This window comes from Miniopterus schreibersii (assembly GCF_964146895.1).
Source record: "Miniopterus schreibersii genome assembly, chromosome: 18".
NCBI lineage: Eukaryota > Metazoa > Chordata > Mammalia > Chiroptera > Miniopteridae > Miniopterus > Miniopterus schreibersii.
The window spans coordinates 34,184,346-34,201,212 of NC_138121.1; the positions used below are offsets into that span (position 1 = coordinate 34,184,346).

The window sequence follows — 16,867 nt, forward strand, 5'->3', positions numbered from 1 at the left end:
CTAGACCTTATTCCGCCTTGGAGTCTTGTGATGATGTGTGGTTTGCTACAAAGTGATACAAAGATGTATGTTCCTTCCTTCCTTCATTCAATAGCTCTTTTTACAAATTATTTACAACTTACTGGAGATCTGCTATGTAACAGACACTGTCTAAAGTGTCATAAGTACAATCATAAAAACAAGTTAGGCCCTGTTTTATAGCATCTCATATTTAACAGAATAGACAAATATAAACCAATAGTTAGAGGAAGCCTTATCACGGTAGATGTATGAATGTCTGCTTTGGGAGCAGAAGATAAATAATTAGGAATGGGATCTGGAAAACCTTCATTTATTAAATACAGATTTATTGAGCACATACTACATGCCAAGCGCTAGGTACTGGGAAGACAGAGAGAGACCTCCTATATGCTCTCCGGGAGCTCATGTTTATATATACAATATATAAATATATAGTAAAATACTATATATAGTAAAAAAATAGTTATTTAGTACTTGCTTGTTTGTTTAGTAAAATACATAGCCTTTCAAGTTGTACTAAGTGCTATGGAGAAACATAAAGCCAAGTAAGTCCAATAGGAGAGCCACGGTGAAGGTGACTCACTGCCTTACACAGGATGGTCAGAAGGCCCTCTGATCAGGTGACACCTGAACAGAGGAAGCAGGAAATGAGAGTATAAACCCTGCAGACACCTGGGGGCAGGGAGAGGACACGGAGTGCAAAGGCCTTGGGGCAGGAATGTGCCCTGTTTATTCCAGGAAGAGCAAGAACAGGGGAGGAGTCGGGAGAGGGGAGGAGGGGACTGAGAAACAGCAAAGAGGTGACAGCGTGGTCAGGAGCCAGGTGTGCGGAGCTGTGTAGGTGAATGCGGGGTCCTAGGCTTCTACTCTGAAGAAGACAGGAAGCTACCTAAAAGCTAGCAAGAAAGAGTCACGAGCTGACTTATGTTTTAAAAAGAGCACTACAGATGCTGTGTTAAAGCAGATTGAAGCCCTTGCTGGTGTGGCTCAGTTGGCTGGGCGTCCTCCTGCGCACCGAAAGGTTGTGGGTTCGATTCCTGGTCAGGGCACATACCCCAGTTTCGGGCTCCATCCCTAGTTGGGGGCGTGCAGGAGGCAGCCTGTCAATGTTTCACTCTCACATCCATGTTTCTATCTCTCTCTCTCTCCCCCTCTCCCTCCCTCTCTCTCTAAAATCAGTAAAAACATATTTGAAAAAAAACAAACAAAAACAGACTGAAGGTCGGGGCAGGGGTGGAAGTCAGGAGCTACCGCAACCATTTGAGAAAACACGATGGGAGCTGCGGCTGCTGTGTCAGCCGCAGAGGAAGTGAGAAGTAGCCAGGTCCTTCTTGTTTCTGGAAGTCAACAAGCAGGATTTCCTGGTGTCTTCCCAGAGGAGGTAGCATTAAGCAAGGTCTGTAAGGGGAGCAGGAAATCGTAGGCACAGGGCCATGAGGGATGAGAGGGCCCAGCGGGCTGAGGTGGCAACAAAGCCTGTGAGACGGGAGTGTGAGGCCGGACATGGTGTTAGGCGATGGGCAGAGACTGGACCAGAGAGGCGGCTTGAGGCCGTGAATGGCCTCAGAGGACACGCTGAGGGGCTTGGGCTTTACCTTAGGGGCAAGAGAGACCCAGCAAGATGCACGAAGCAAGGAGTGACAGTGAGACATGTTATAGGAACACTTCTCACGGCAGTGGCGAGGGCACACGGGACACTGATGAGAAGGATGGAACCGCGTGGGTGGAAGGTGACAGCCGAGGGGCTACCCTGAGACGGTGTCGGTGCAGCTGGAAACGAGGAAGTAACCTGGGGGTTCTGAAGAGGGGGCAGAGCCAGGGCCCAGAGCACGAGGGAGGGGTGCAAGCCACGGGCGGACGCTGGGGACAGCGAGGCCTCCGTGTGAAGACCAGGGAAAAGCCACAGGGGGAGAGGAAGGACGCTGGGTTCCTGTAAAACGGACCCTCGGCAAACTGTCAGGCAGACCCTGTGACACCCGTGCTTAGAACCCGCTCATGTCCTCTGTCTGTCAGAGTCACAGCCAACGTTCTCACCGTAGACGGAAAGTTCCTACCGTCAGGCCACTGCTGTCTGATCTCCTTCCACAGTCCCCACCTTCCCCCGGCTCCAGGGCCGTGGCCTTGGGGCTGTCTGTCCTCAACATACCTTCAAGGCTTTGCTGTTCCCTGTGCCCGGCACTCTCTTCCCGCAGGTACCCACACGGCTTGTTCCCGCGCCTCCATGAGGTCCCTGCTCGAATGTCCCCTCCAGGCCTTCCGCATCCACCCTACTTGTAGCCCCCAGCCAGCGGCACTCCCTACCCGCTTACCCGCAGTAGTTACCTCCACTTGCCCTCTAACAGTTATTTTCCATGTGTTTTCTTTTACTTCTCTCTTTTTTTTAATTTCTACTCCCTTTCCCCCTCCCTGCCCCACAGAAATAAGCTCAAAGAAGACAGGAATCAGTCCTGACCAGGTAGCTCAGTTGGTAGAGAGTCTCCCAACACACCAAGGTTCTGGGTTCAGTGCCCAGTCAGCGCACAAACAAGCACCAACTGATGCTGCCTAAATAAGTGCATCAACAAACTGATGTTTCTCTCTCTCTCTCAAATACGTTTTAAAAAATATCCAGATATTAAGTAAAACAGTAAATTAGCAAAACTACATGAAAATTTTAAAAAAAGACAGGAATCTTTTGGTTTTTTTATAACTTTGTCTTTAGTACCGAAAACACTACCTGGCACAGAGTGGGGGAGCTAAATACATTTTTTAAATTAAGTAATTAATTATTATAGATCAGGTGGCGTTAGATGTACCTGCAAAACTTCCAGGTAGAGCTGCCTGGTGGACAGCTGGAATGGGAGTGCTGGAGGTCAGGAGGGAGAGCAGGGATGGAGACAGAGCTGTGGACTCACTGGATAAAAGCACAGACGTCCCAGGAGCACCAAGAGAAACGGGGAAGCAGTACTGCAGTTCTGAGTTCAGACCCGCAGCCAGCCAGCCTGGGCTCAAATCCTGGTCTTGACACTTCCCGTTTATAAATCTTGAACATTTAAACCTCTCTGGGCCCCAGTTTCCTCATCCCTAAAATGGGGTTTTAATAACACCTGTCTTGGAGGTTGTGGTTAGATTTAAATGAGCAAATGCATGTAAAGCACTGAGAGCAGGGCCAGACCACCCGGCACAGGGAGAGGACACAGTAACTGAAAGCAAGGGGGAGACTGCAGAGAGTGGCATCCTCTCTGGAGTATGTTTCCTGACACGCATTCCTCGTGTCCCTGTGCTCCGTGGAGACCAACAGTGAGCGGTTCTCTCTGCTTGTCTGACTTGGACTTTGCTGTTGTCTGCTTTGCGTTGTTTGCTCTACGGTTCTTACCAAAGGAAACTAAAAACTCCTCTGAGTGTTTTGAATCTGAGCATGGTATGCTGGGAGGCACACAGGCTCAGCAAGAAGAGCGTGGGCCTTAGGGTCAGAGAAGTAAGGGCTTTTACTCCAGCTCTGCCGCTCAGAGAAGTAATGAGTCTCTCCTGGCTCCTCAAACAGCGAGGTCATGTCCACACCTCAAGCACCTCAAGCCCGAAGAAGAGCAGGTGCTGGGTATGAGCCTGTGGAAATGCCGCGGGCAGGTGTAAATGGCAGAGCCACACTGCGAGGGTCAGGAGACAGACCGTCAAGTCTTGTTTTTATGACTGGCAGCTGGACGGGCATTCCTGTGGCCAGAGCCTGTTTAAGGGACCCAATGGCAGGTCTAAATTTTCTGTGTATCATGTCATGAAACAGTATTTTCTCTTCACCTTCTAAGAGAACAGATTTACTTTCCCGGGGTTTTGTTGAAGCACTAAGCCTTCTTACAAGGTGCACTTACAGGGATTAGAGACTGGTATCAGGTTTGCTGGGTCTTGGAGAGCTGAAAGAAGCCTTGATCAAGAGAGGCCCTGATGGCTGTTCTGTTTGCATCTGGGTTCCCTTTGATCCCCGGTATATGGCTGGTTGGAGCACCATGGGCTGATAACCTCTGGTGTTTGATTCTACATGTACTACATTCACAACACAAAAGCTGAAATGGCTCGGCAGTTACTTTATAACAGAGTGTGTAACCACGTACCCGAAGGCTTGTATCTGGGAAAATATTAGTAAGGATTTAAGAATTCATTGCATTTTCTGTGTCTGCCTGCTTTAAGGGTACTCCCTAAAATTAATTTTTTTCCTGATTACAAAAGAATACATGGTCATGTAAGATCATCTGGAAAACTAGAAAAGCTCATAGGAGAAAGAAAACCCTACCAATTCTGGGGGATAACATTTCTGTATAAATCCTGCAGATCTTTCCAGATACCACCTCCCTGGAGAGGACTGCATGTGTGTGAAACCAAACTTCAGGTCATACTAAACATTATTACAGAGCTTGCTTTTTAAATGAACTAATGTGTACATTCATTCAAGAAAACTAAATGAGCACCTACTAGGTGTCAGGCACTGTACATAGTACAGAGGATGAGGGAGACAAACATATATATATATATAAAATCATTACGATACACTGAGAGAAGTATTAACAAAGGTGCCCATGAAGTACTACAGGTACAGGCAACAGGGAGCAGAGCAGAGCCCACTCCCTGGGCTGCAGGGGTGTCAGGGAAGCATCCTGCAGGACGTGGCACATGAGTTGTTACAGACACCACACAAGCTCATCAAGGAAGGAAGGAGGAGGCACGTCAGCCGAGGGCGCAGCAGGGACGCCCAAACAATGCAGGTGCGCAGCTGGTGGGAGGTACCGTCAGCACCCCGCGTGGGAGGCGTGAACGAGATGGGAGGTGCAGGGGCCCGGCAGTGAACAGCCACGGTGCGGTTGGAAGCAGGGGCTGACCCGCTCTGAGGTATGCCTTGGTTAGAAAATGCACTGCACACCGAAACTAATACAAAAGAATATGGAATGTAAACCGGGATTGAAAAACTAAATTAAAAGAGAAAACAGTGCAACTGGGAGCCCAGCTGGGCGTGGCTCAGCAGTTGAGCATCGACCTAGGATCCAGGAGATCGCGGTTCGATTCCCAGTCAGGGTACTTGCCTGGGCTGCAGGCTCAATCCCCAGTCGGGGGTGTGCAGGAGGCAGCCGATCAATGACGACTCTCTCATCATTGATGTTTCTCTCTCTCTCTCTCTCCCTCTCCCTTCCTCTCTCTGAAATCAATAAAGATATATTTTCAAAAAAAAGAAAGCAAGAAAGAGGGGCAAAGCAGAAAACCAGCGCAGCCGTGAAAGGGCCCACCAGGTAAAAGAGAGAGGGCGTCTAATGAAAATGCAGATGAAAGACAGTGTCCAAGAGCTGACGGCGGCCTGGAAAAGGAGACATGGATTCCAGGGGGAGAAGCTCCTTGCCTCCTCTCCCCGCCACGGTCCTGAGAATCAGCTACAAAGGCGCATGCCGGCTGCTTCAGACACGAAGTCACGTGGCCCAATTCTCAGCCCCAGGAGCTCCTATCCTAGTAGGCAAGAGAGGGGAGACATATACCACTGCTGCTCACTTGCCCAGCATACTCTCCCCTCCTCCTTCGGAAGGAAACAGGTTCTCGTTTGGGAAAACCATCGGTCTCTGACTCGGAGTCCATGCAGTTTGAGTGGGAATAATCATACTCCAACCCCACCTCAAGAGTGGGTACGTGGACTGGGCCAGGCAGACGAGGGCACCTTACTCCCCTGGACACAATGGCTGGTTCAGAGATGAGCATATGACTCTGGAAAGGCCAATGAGATCAACACCAGGAGGATCAAATAGAGCCAGGAAGAAAGAAATCAGGACCTTCTTCTAAGACCCCATGTGCTTAATACCACATGTCCCTGGCTGTCAGAGCCTCCTGTGCTACCAGGTGAAGGCCTCTCCAGCATGAAGTCACAGAGGAAAGCCCAGCCAAGAAACAGAGGCAAACAGTGATCAGATGGCATGTTTTGAGAAGCTGGATTCAGCCAGCTACTCCTAGACATCCCAGGTAAGTCAGTCAATAAATTCCCTTTTTTCCATAATGAGTTTCTCTGAGTTTTTGTCACTTATAATTGAAAGAATGCTGACTAATTCAGGGAGAGAGAGAGAGAGAGACGCAGAACCCTGTAACTGCAATACAATGTGACAGGCACAATAGAGGTGTTCGCAAGGTTCGGGTAGCACAGAGGAAAGGGCAGTCTGCTCTGCGTGTAGGGAAGGTAAGTCGAGACAATTTTCACAGGGGAGGTGGTGTGTCAGTGAAGCCTCGAAGGGTTAGCCATCTGGCAACAGGATATTCTATGCAGAAGAAACAACGAGCAGAGGCAAGGAAGTAGGAGAAACCAGCCGCTGCACTAACGCACCAAGTTCACAGCAGAAAGCAGGTGGTGAAGGAAGTGACATCGCCTGCGGGTGATGAGGAGTCACAAGACGGGCACATCAGACCATTCGCTTCTCATTTAACCTCTCCAGACTGCAGTTAAAAGCTCAGGTATATCAGAACAAACCACTAGTAACTGACAAAGGTATGAAAAGGCCTTACCTGCTGGTAGAATTCATCATCTTTGGGGGTCAGGTAAGGAAGCCAAGTGTCTTCAAGCTCCTCAAGAAGCCTCAGCTTCTGTTCAAAAATAATAATATGTACAGGTGACTGACTAGAAAGTGACCCAAAATATAAGACAATCCCTTATATTTCCAACAAGAGAGAGAATCCCCCCAAAATTCAGCCAACTTGAATGTCTAAACTTTCAGAAATTCATCAAATGCCAATTATAAAATGTAGTAATGTAATAACACACATTTAAATTACATATTGCATAAAGCATTAATTCATAAATAATGACTTTATTCACTGTTACATTTCATAAAACAGTGTAATGAACTCCTGACACGTATCTTTAACATCAGGGTCCTTTTATCACTAGAGTCTCCTTTTGAGTCGTCAGATATTTTTCCAGAGCAAGTCTTCCTGTGTGTAATCCTCCGGAGACATGGCAGCTTTCGGGCCCTCCCACGGTCCACCACTGGAAATACCCAACCAAACAACAAGTACCCGTGTGCAAACATCGGGACGTGTGGAATGGTTACTCATCCTGTAAACTTTCATTCGGTATCATATCCGCTTACATGATTACTTTTTAAAATTCATCTTTCACCTCAAGAATAATTATTAAATCCATGTTAAGCATCTTCGCTTCTTTGCCTTTCCAATTGTATGAAGCAATCTTTTCAAGCAGCTATGGCTCAGACTGTCTGAAGCCGTTTCAGGGCGCTGCGCCTTCCTGGATCCGGGCTTCCCCCCTTCCCAAAAGCTCACATTACATCACTTCACTGCCACAAAGACCTACATTAGCACCTGTTTTCGCCAACCAAAACAGGCCCAAAGAGAGTTTTTGCTTTTACCAAATAAAATAAAAGAAAAGTGAAATTGCTCAGCATCTGCTTTGCAGGGAAAGTGGCCTGTCTACCTCCTTCCCCAGGAACCACACTAGGCATCTCAGCACCAGGCCGCCTTAGCCTTGAACTTCCTGTGAGCGTCCTTGCTTTATCTCGACTCACTCTGCATCCGACAGCAAGATGTGCCCAGGGTACCGGAAAGGCCTAAGAGTCGTCGAAGGGTGTTATGCTCTGCACACAACTGGACGTAGAGAGCATTTTGATGTTGGTGAACAAAATAATGACCTTGTGTGTGCCTTGAGCTTGCCTGTGTCCACCATCTGTACTATGTACATGCAGAGAGAAAGAATCTAGAAAGCTGCCAAAGTGACAAATGGTTCTGCTGGTAGCAAAGTGGTCCCTTAGACGGCACCCAGTAATGGGTAACACAGAAAGTCTGTTGCTTGAGTGGACTGATGGCTGTGCAAAGCATGGCATCCTGTTATCTTTTATTTAAGGAGAAATCAGTCTTTTTAGTACGTGACTGCACTGTCCTTACATTATTTCTACTGTCTACAGGCTAAGGTATTTACCGTATCATTCCCCCTTTCACTATATGCTAGGGTTATTTTGGGTTTTGTGTATTATTTGGTATGATTTGGTCAGTTATTTTTTGGGTATGGGAATGCTCAAAAATGTTTCCATATAAATTAATGTAATCGCTTCTTCACCTTTCAGCACCTCTTATGAAAGGTTTCATGGGAACGCACTTCTTTTGGACAGTGGGGCAAACCTGCAGTACCACACTGTTCAACCAAGTAAGAGGGGACCAGGTGTTACAAAGTACTTTCTAAAGAATCAAACACATATAGGGTGACACCATCCTTCCAAGGGATTATTTTTCAAAGAATATCTGACCTTATATTCAAATATATATGGTGTGTGTATGTACATGGTATATAAATGCTGTATGTGTGTTTACACAGACACATATACACATAGAAATTATCTATACACCATAAAAATTTTCTGAATGAAAAAAACCAGAAGTGGCAGAAACAACTGATTTTCAAATGAAATTGTAATAAAATGCGTAGTCAGGCTGTTGCCGGCCGCTGAGGCACGGTTATAAGAATTAGAAAGCGGCACTCCTCGCCCTGGGTCAATGCAGCCCTGCTCCACAGCGTATGGTTGCTCGGTGAACACAAACTGGATTTATCCCCCACTTCAATGACATTCAAGGAGCAATGTCATTATGTAGTGACCAACCTGCTAAAGCAGACATGGGAGCCCTGGGTGTTAGCCTCCCCACCCTAGGAAAGCAGCCTCCCCACAAAACCATCACAAAGCAGCCCAGAGCAAGCTTTGGGCACAACTCAAACTCTTTCTGGGTCTTTTGTACAATCATCCACAGCAAATACAGAAAAAGGGGAATACAAATACAGCCACCAGTTGACCTAAGAGAGACAAAACAATACATTCTACTCTTATGCAGTATCCCAGTCTGCTTATTGAATGAAAGCTTTCTGCTTTGACTGCAGGTATTTCCTCTATAATAAGAATGGCTCACCAGTTAAACTACAGTTTCCCTTTATGAAGGACCGATACTACCAACACCAGCCATTCGTGCAGATAAATCATCGGGTAAGTGGCTTATCTGTCTTCAACATTAGCCATTATTTGGAGCACAGAAAGAACTCATGATATTTCCACAATTTTATTTGCACATTTCTGCACTCCATCATGGGCTTAATCAAAATCTGTACCTCAATTTTCACTTCAAGCTCAAGAAAGCCTACATTTTCCTATGAATCTTCACCAGTCCTTTTTGTAGATAAAATATTTAAATGCTCCCTAAAAAACTGTAACCCATTGTTAAAAGCCTTGAATAATTAAATGTGACCTCCAACCTTGAAATGCCTCCACCTTACAAGTAAGATCTCTTCTGGAGAGTCCACGAAATTACTCTGTGTATAAGAAGGAACACAAAGGTGGAGACCCATAAGGAATCACATACGACACCTTAATCCGATCGAACAGCAACAGGCCTGTCCCATAGACCAACAAGCACCAGTGGAAGTTGAAAGTCTGTGCATAATTAATACTTCAGCCAAAGTATTGTGAAAACAACCACTTCTCAGCTCAGTGGAGGCCCATGTATCAGATGGATATAAAACATTAGAATTTGGAAGGCTGCACTGAAAGGATCAAATTCTACAAGAATGTTCCTACGCTAGAGAGAGCGGAATATAAATGGCCTCCTGCCCCTGGGAATCTGAATGTTAACACTGCGAGCATTTTATACCCATGTGACAAGAGAGAACAGGGGTCAGGAATTCACTCGACCTGAGACCACACAGGTGAAATCTGCTCTGTGCATCAACATCCAGTTTTACCAAGTAATTAGCAAGGTCAATTATAGATGACAACAGTTATCCATTTAAAAAGAACTTTTGGTCCTATTTACTTTGGTGAAATCAATCAGGAATCAACAGGAGATGACACTGGTAGTCCGTGAACATCACACGTTTCTTAAAATCAAGGTTGATTTATAAAAAGGCAAAGTCACTCGGGCACAGCTATGGTGAAACCAGCCCTCTCATACTCAGAGCACAAAATCATACAATTCCCATCAAAATTTAAGTGCAGTTTCCCCTTGCCCCAGAAATTCAACTTCTGAGGATTTTTTCTACAGATACTGTACCGTGCTCAGAAGAATGTAGGCACAAGTTTACTCACTGGATTGCTATTTGTAGAACAAAAGCTTGGAAACATACTAAAAACCACTTAAGTGGACACTTTAAAAGACTGGATTTTATGGCATGTGAATTATACGGTAACTCAACAAAAAGATGAGAAGCAATCCAGTGTCCGTCCACAGAGGATGGTTAAATAAACCACGTGCATCTGCGCGATCAAATACAGAGCAACAGGAGACCAGGGCAAGGGGGCTCCCGGCAGAGGAGGGAAAGCCCTCCGGGGCTTACTGGGGTGTAAGGCAAGGGGCAGAGCCCCCGCTTGGTCTGCGTACAGAAACACAAAGGACAGCGGCAAACTGTTCAAGCGGTGATCTTGGGGTGGAGGTGGGAAAGACTAGAGGGGACAGGGGTGGGACAAGACCATCCAAAACAGTATTCCATTTTACATTGCTTCGATTTTGAGCTCAGCAAACATACTACCTATTCAACACATTACCTACTAGCAACTTGAATGTTTTACGCATTAATTGTTAACATGAAATGCAATACAAAGATGAAGATGACGTGATTTTTGGCTTAGTTTTAGAAAGCCCATACTTTTGTGATGTACAATGAAATATTGCGGGGGGAACCAGCGCAGACTTACAGAGTAAAGAGGGGGAAAGAAAACAGCTCTGACAATTTCTGAGTCAAATGCCAACCCGCTGGCACACACACAGCGTGAAAGGCGCTCCAGCGCAGAGGCAGAAGGCACTCATGTTTGACTGTGCGAGCTGGCTCCTCGGGCAGTGTAGACAAATCCACACAGCTGGCCCTGCAGCACACTGCTCTGCTCACACGTCCTTGCTGTCACACTCGTGTCGAATACATCAAGCGGCTCACAAATGCCACACGAAAAGCCAGAGAGGGTGCAAAGCCTCGGATCTCCCACCCGGCAGGAAGAGCATTTGCAGACCCTTCCGTGAGGACTGGGTCCATTTCCACAGCTCCAGCAGGCAAGCGGGACACGGGCCCAAGACAGGAAGTAAAGCAAACGAACTGTGTGAGGTGACGAAGGTGTTAACTAAGCCTACTGTAGTAATCATTTCCCAATACATACATGTATCGAAGCATCAGGTTTTACACCTGAAACTTATAAAATGCTATGTGTCAATTATATCTCAGTAAAGCCCAGGGGGTTGTTCTCTAACAAAATGAAATTAAATTGAATATCTATAAGAGAAATATATTTTGAAACTCCCCAAGTATTTGGAAACTAAATGATCTGTTTCTAAATAACCCATTGGTCAAAGGAGAAACAAAACAAGAAATTAGAAAGTTTTAAATTGAATAAAAATTAAAATAAACATTAAAAAGTTTCTAGGTTGCAGCTACAGCAATATTTACAGGGAAATTTATAACACTAATGCCTATATTAAAAAGAAAAGTGATCTCAAACAAATGACCACAGCTTCCACCTGGAGAAAATGAAAAAAGAAGAGCAAATGAAACCCAAAATAAGCAGATGAAAAAAAATTATAGCCTAGCTGGGCGTGGCTCAGCAGTTGAGCATTGACCTAGGATCCAGGAGATTGCAGTTCAATTCCTGATCAGGGCACGTGCCCAGGTTGCGGGCTCGATCCCCAATCTGGGGCACGCAGGAGGCAGCTGATCAATGACTCTCTCATCATTGATGTCTCTCTCTCTCTCTCTCTCCCTCTCCCTTCCTCTCTCTGAAATCAATAAAGATATATATATTTTTAAAAAGAAAATTATAAATGATCTGAGTAGGAATCAATAAAATGGAAAGAAGAAAAGAAAATCAATGAAGTCAGAAGCTAGTTTGTGATATTTAAAATCTCTAGCCAGACTGCTATGGAAAAAACACACTGACGTCTCAACATACCAACTAAAAGGACAGTATGGGGGTATTATGAATTTTATGCCAACAAATTTTAGAACTTGGACAAGACAGAAAAACTCCTTGAAAGACACCAATTACCTCAAGAAAAAGATAACCCTAATAGCTCTGTATCTAATAATGAAATTGAATTTGTGTCTTAAAAACTTACCACAAAGAAAACTCCAATCACAAAACACTCACTATTGAATTCTACCAAACATTTAAGAAAGAAATAATATCAATTCTACACAAACTCATGCAGAAAATGAATAGCATGCAATCCCTAAACCAAGGAGGATTATTACAATAAAATTACAGACTACTATCCCCTTGGGAATATGAATACACAAATTATTAACAAAATTTTAGCAAACTGAACCCAACAACACATAAAAAGGATAACTCATCAAAACGAGTATTGTCCCAGAAATGCCAGGGTGGTTTAACATTTGAAAATCAACATAAATTTTCATATCATCGTGCTAAGAGAAAAAAACACGTGTTCATCTGAACTGATGCAGTAAGAGCATTAGTCAATATCCAACGTCAGTCCTGCTGAACACACTCAGCAAACTAGAGAAATTCAACCTGCTAAAGGAGCCTATGAAAACCACACAGCCAACATCATCCCTAGTGATGAAAGCCTCAATGATTTCCTTGTATGATCAGGAAAAAGGCAAAGATGCCTGCTGTCACCCCTCTATTCAAGAGTCTACTAAAGGTTTTAGTCGGTGCACTATGACCAAAAAAAGAAATGAAAGGCATCCAGACTAGGGAAAATTATGGAATAGGTGACACTGTCTTTATTTGCATATGACATAAGCACCTGTACAGAAAATCCTACAGGATCTACAAAAAAAAATTTTTTAAGCTATTAGAACTAATATGTTCATTCAGCAAGGTTGCAAGGTTCAATCTACAGGACAGCAAGGTTGCAAGATCAATATACAAAAATCAAGTATTTCTACATACTAGCTACTATCTGAAATTAAAGCTTTTTAAGAATACCATAAACAATAACACCAAAAATTATAAAGTACTTAGGAATAATTCTGACAAAAGATTTTCCAGACTTATATTTTTTATTTTTTTTTATTTTTTTTAAATATATCTTTATTGATTCCAGAGAGAGGAGAGGAGAGGGAGAAAGAGAGAGAGAGAAATATCAATGATGAGAGAGTCATTGATCGGCTGCCTCCTGCACGCCTCCGACTGGGGATCGAGCCTACAACCTGGGCATGTGCCCTGACCGGGAATCAAACCCTGATCACCTAGATCCTAGGTCGATGCTCAGCCGCTGAGCCACGCCCGGTCGGGCTAGATTTATATTTTTTTAAATCCTCATAAACATTCCTGAGAGAAATTACAGAAGTTCTAAGTAAATGGAGAGATATATTATGTTCATGGATCTGAACACTCAATGTCAAATTGTTCCCAAATAGATGCAGTCCCAATCCCAGGCCCCTGCAGACATTTTTGTAAAGACTGGCACACTACTAAAATTCACACAGAAATGCCAAGACCTAAAATGGACAAACAACTTTGCAAAAGAAGAACAAAGTTGAAGGACTTCACTCTAAAGTCAAGACTTATTATAAAACCACAGAAATCAAGACAGTATGGGTAGTGGCATAAAAGTAGACTAATACATAAATAAATAAAATAGAATAAAAAAAATAGACCCACCTATTTGTGGTCAATTGATTTTTGACAAACATTCAAAGTTAATTCAGTGGAGAAAAAAAATTCCTTTCAACAAATACTACTTGAAGAATTAGATATCTGTATTTTTAATTTAATCCACATCTTGTACTATATATAAAAAGTTAACTTTAAATGAATAAATATATCAATGTAAAACCTAAAAATAAACATAAATATAAAAGCTAAACTATAACACTAGTAGAAGAGGAAATTCTTTGAGTCTTTAGGTTAGGCAAGGCAAGGTTTTCTTAGATTTGAAACCAAAAACACAATCCATAAAAGTAAAACAAGTGATACATGTCATCAAATTCAAGAACTTCTATTCTCAAAACTCTCAAAGCTAGAACTCTTAAACACTGCTCTCTGAAAATAAAATGGTACAACCACTCTAGAAGACAATCTGCCAGTTTCTCAAAAAAGTAAGACATATACCTACAACCATGACAGCTTATATCCATACAAAAACGTGTATATAAATGTTCACAGCAGCTGTATCTGTGATTGCTAACAACTGGAAACAACTCAAATGCCCATCAAATGAATAGAAAAGAAATATGTAGTATATGGGGGGGGGGGGGGGTTGTGGTACAGCAACACAAAACGTCACTACTCAGCAATAAAAAGGAATGAATTACAGATATACATACAACATGAATGAATTTCAAAAACACTATGCTGAGTGAAAGAGGCCAGGCCAAAACAAAGAGTGAATACTGTTTTATTTCACACATGCAAAATCATAGAAAATGCAAATTAATCAATAGTGACAAATGGCAATTAGTGGTTGCCTGGGGCTAGGGTTGGAGGAAGATGGAAGTATTACTAACAGGTACAAAGAAACCACCTGGTGTAATAAAAATGGGAGATGCCTTGATTTTGATGGTGGTTTAACAAGTACATACACATGTCAAAACTTAACAAGTTGTACCATTTAAAGATGTACAGTTTATGGTATGTCAACTGTACCAATAAAATTGTTCTAGGATCAGGGAATGGGGAAAGTGAGAATTACCTAAATATGGTATATCTTGCCTGCAAAACTGGACCTCTTGTCCTTTAGGGCATAGACTTCTGATTGTCATTCAGTTTCTTTCATTGCTTTAGTTGGACTTTTTACTACTTCTTAAGGCTATTTAATAGATATTCTTCTAGATATGTCTCCATTTCATCTACGTTAGTTCTCAAATGTATCATATTTTCTTACTGTTCTTAGAAACCAGTAATACCAATAGTATGTGTTCTTTTGAGTCCCTAATATTATATCACACATGGCTTACCTGCTCCTTCTCACATCAGTTACTGCTATCTAGAGTTTGAGTTTTGTATTAATTTAAAAAAAAAAAAAAGTACTTTAAACTAATAATTAAGTGAATTTTCCAATGTATTTAATCAATTTCTATGCTCATCCTTGTTTCTTGTAATAAAAACCTTCACTCTGGGTTCACTTTTCTTCTTACTAAATTACAACATGGTCATTCTCCTACTCTTTTTTAATCACTGAAAATATCTATAGTTCTTCCTTACTCCTGAATCAGACTACCTGGGTTTTAAAAATTAAAATGGACTGTAACCTTCCCTTAGCACTTTGAAAATTTTATTCCCCTGTCTTCTAACATCTGTTGTTAGTAATAAGAATCTTTCTCTTACAGAGAATCTGCATTGTTATATCTTAAGTATCTTAAGAATTTTTTCTTTATATCCCTATAGTCTACAGCACCAACATGATGGTACTACTCAAAGTATTTGAGGACTCATGTCTTTTTTAAATAAGGAAAAATTTCAACTCTTAGCTCTTCAAATTTTTCTGCGCTATCAGGACCTTCATTCTCTTTTGTTGGAACTCCTATTAGACATATGTTGGATGCTCTCAATCTATCCTCCATGTCTCTCAAATGTTCTCTCTCTCCTCTTTTTTTAATCTTTTGACTTTTTATGCTACATTCGGGATAATTCCTCAGTACTCTTCCAATTCACCAATTCTCTTTTTAATTGTGTCAGGTCTAAAGTTCATCCCATCTATTGAGTTTATTATTTCTATGACTAAATATTTAATTTCCAAAATTTGTGAATGGCCCTTTTTTTCAAGTATAGCTAGCTGTTCCTTTTCCATTTTCTGCATATTTTGGAGCATTTTAAAATCTCATTTTTATCAGTGTGATGCCTTTTCTTTCCCAAACCTGCTTATTTTAATCTTTGACTGACTTCTCTATAAAATGAATCTCATCTAGAATCATCCTTTGTTCTCATTCTTGATTCTGTTATCTATCTTTACTAGCATTTATTTTCTTCCAAGCACTTTAGTATTTTGTTTTGAAGACTCATTCTGAGTGGAGGACTTTTTTGTCTTTGCTTTTTTCCCCCCTCCTCTCCCCATCTACACTGGGCTGGCTTTTCCTCCATAGTGGTTCAGCAGCTGCCTCCACCACCAGTCCTGGACTGAGCCTCATTAAATGGTGATTCGGAGCATCACAGTCTCTCCCCCATTACTCCACAATCAATCAGCCTAATTCAGTTTCTGTTCTTGGAGATTTACCTACCTCATCCAGCCCCTCAAGACCCATATCTCCATATAAGCTATTTCCCCAACCTGGTGGTCTTTTCTCAGTACCCTTTTATGAGAAGCACAGCTTCACCCTCCACCTCTGGCTTCACACAGTTAGCCTAGTTCTGTCCCATCTCCAGTGGGAAACAGTCCCTATTAACCCATAGGACCTAATGCCCCACTGCTACCTTTTGTTTTGCGGGGCCATGATTTCAACCCAGCTCATCCTTTCACCTTGCTCCCCTTTTCAGTCCACAACGATGTCCTGTCTGTCAGCCTAGGTGTGACTCTCTTTTTATCTTTTATTCTTCTAATATGTTGGAGAAGAAGGCATACACAAACTGTGAGCTTCCCCTCTGATAAGAAGGCACGGATGATTTCTTCGTGATAAAACCTCTTAGCAAGAGGTTCACTAGGTCAAAAGGAAGCTCCGTGAGGACTATTGATTCATATTGTGAAACTGCCCTCCAGGAGAACCGTATCCACTCCCTGCCCATCAACAGACAATGCCCATTTCTTCATCTACTCACACACCAGTGATTATCAAACTTTTAAATCTTTGGCAAGTTGATAGATAAAATAAACAAGTTCACTCTAATCTACGCTTCTTTGTTAATCGTGTCTGGAGTAACTTTCCATATGTTAACTGCCGTCAGCAGTAGCTCTTCTGTGAAACTCCTGCTCC

At 42.9% G+C, this 16,867-nt stretch overlaps 1 protein-coding gene across 1 annotated transcript in view; it reads right to left on the reverse strand.

Annotated features, from left to right (window-relative positions):
• The window catches only part of FTO (FTO alpha-ketoglutarate dependent dioxygenase), a 317,340-nt gene that overhangs the window by 224,308 nt on the left and 76,165 nt on the right, over positions 1 to 16,867 (reverse strand). The window contains exon 2 of the mRNA XM_081118969.1: positions 6,523 to 6,600. Within this exon, the coding sequence (XP_080975095.1) occupies positions 6,523 to 6,600 (78 nt within the window). The remainder of the gene's footprint in view (positions 1 to 6,522; positions 6,601 to 16,867) is intronic.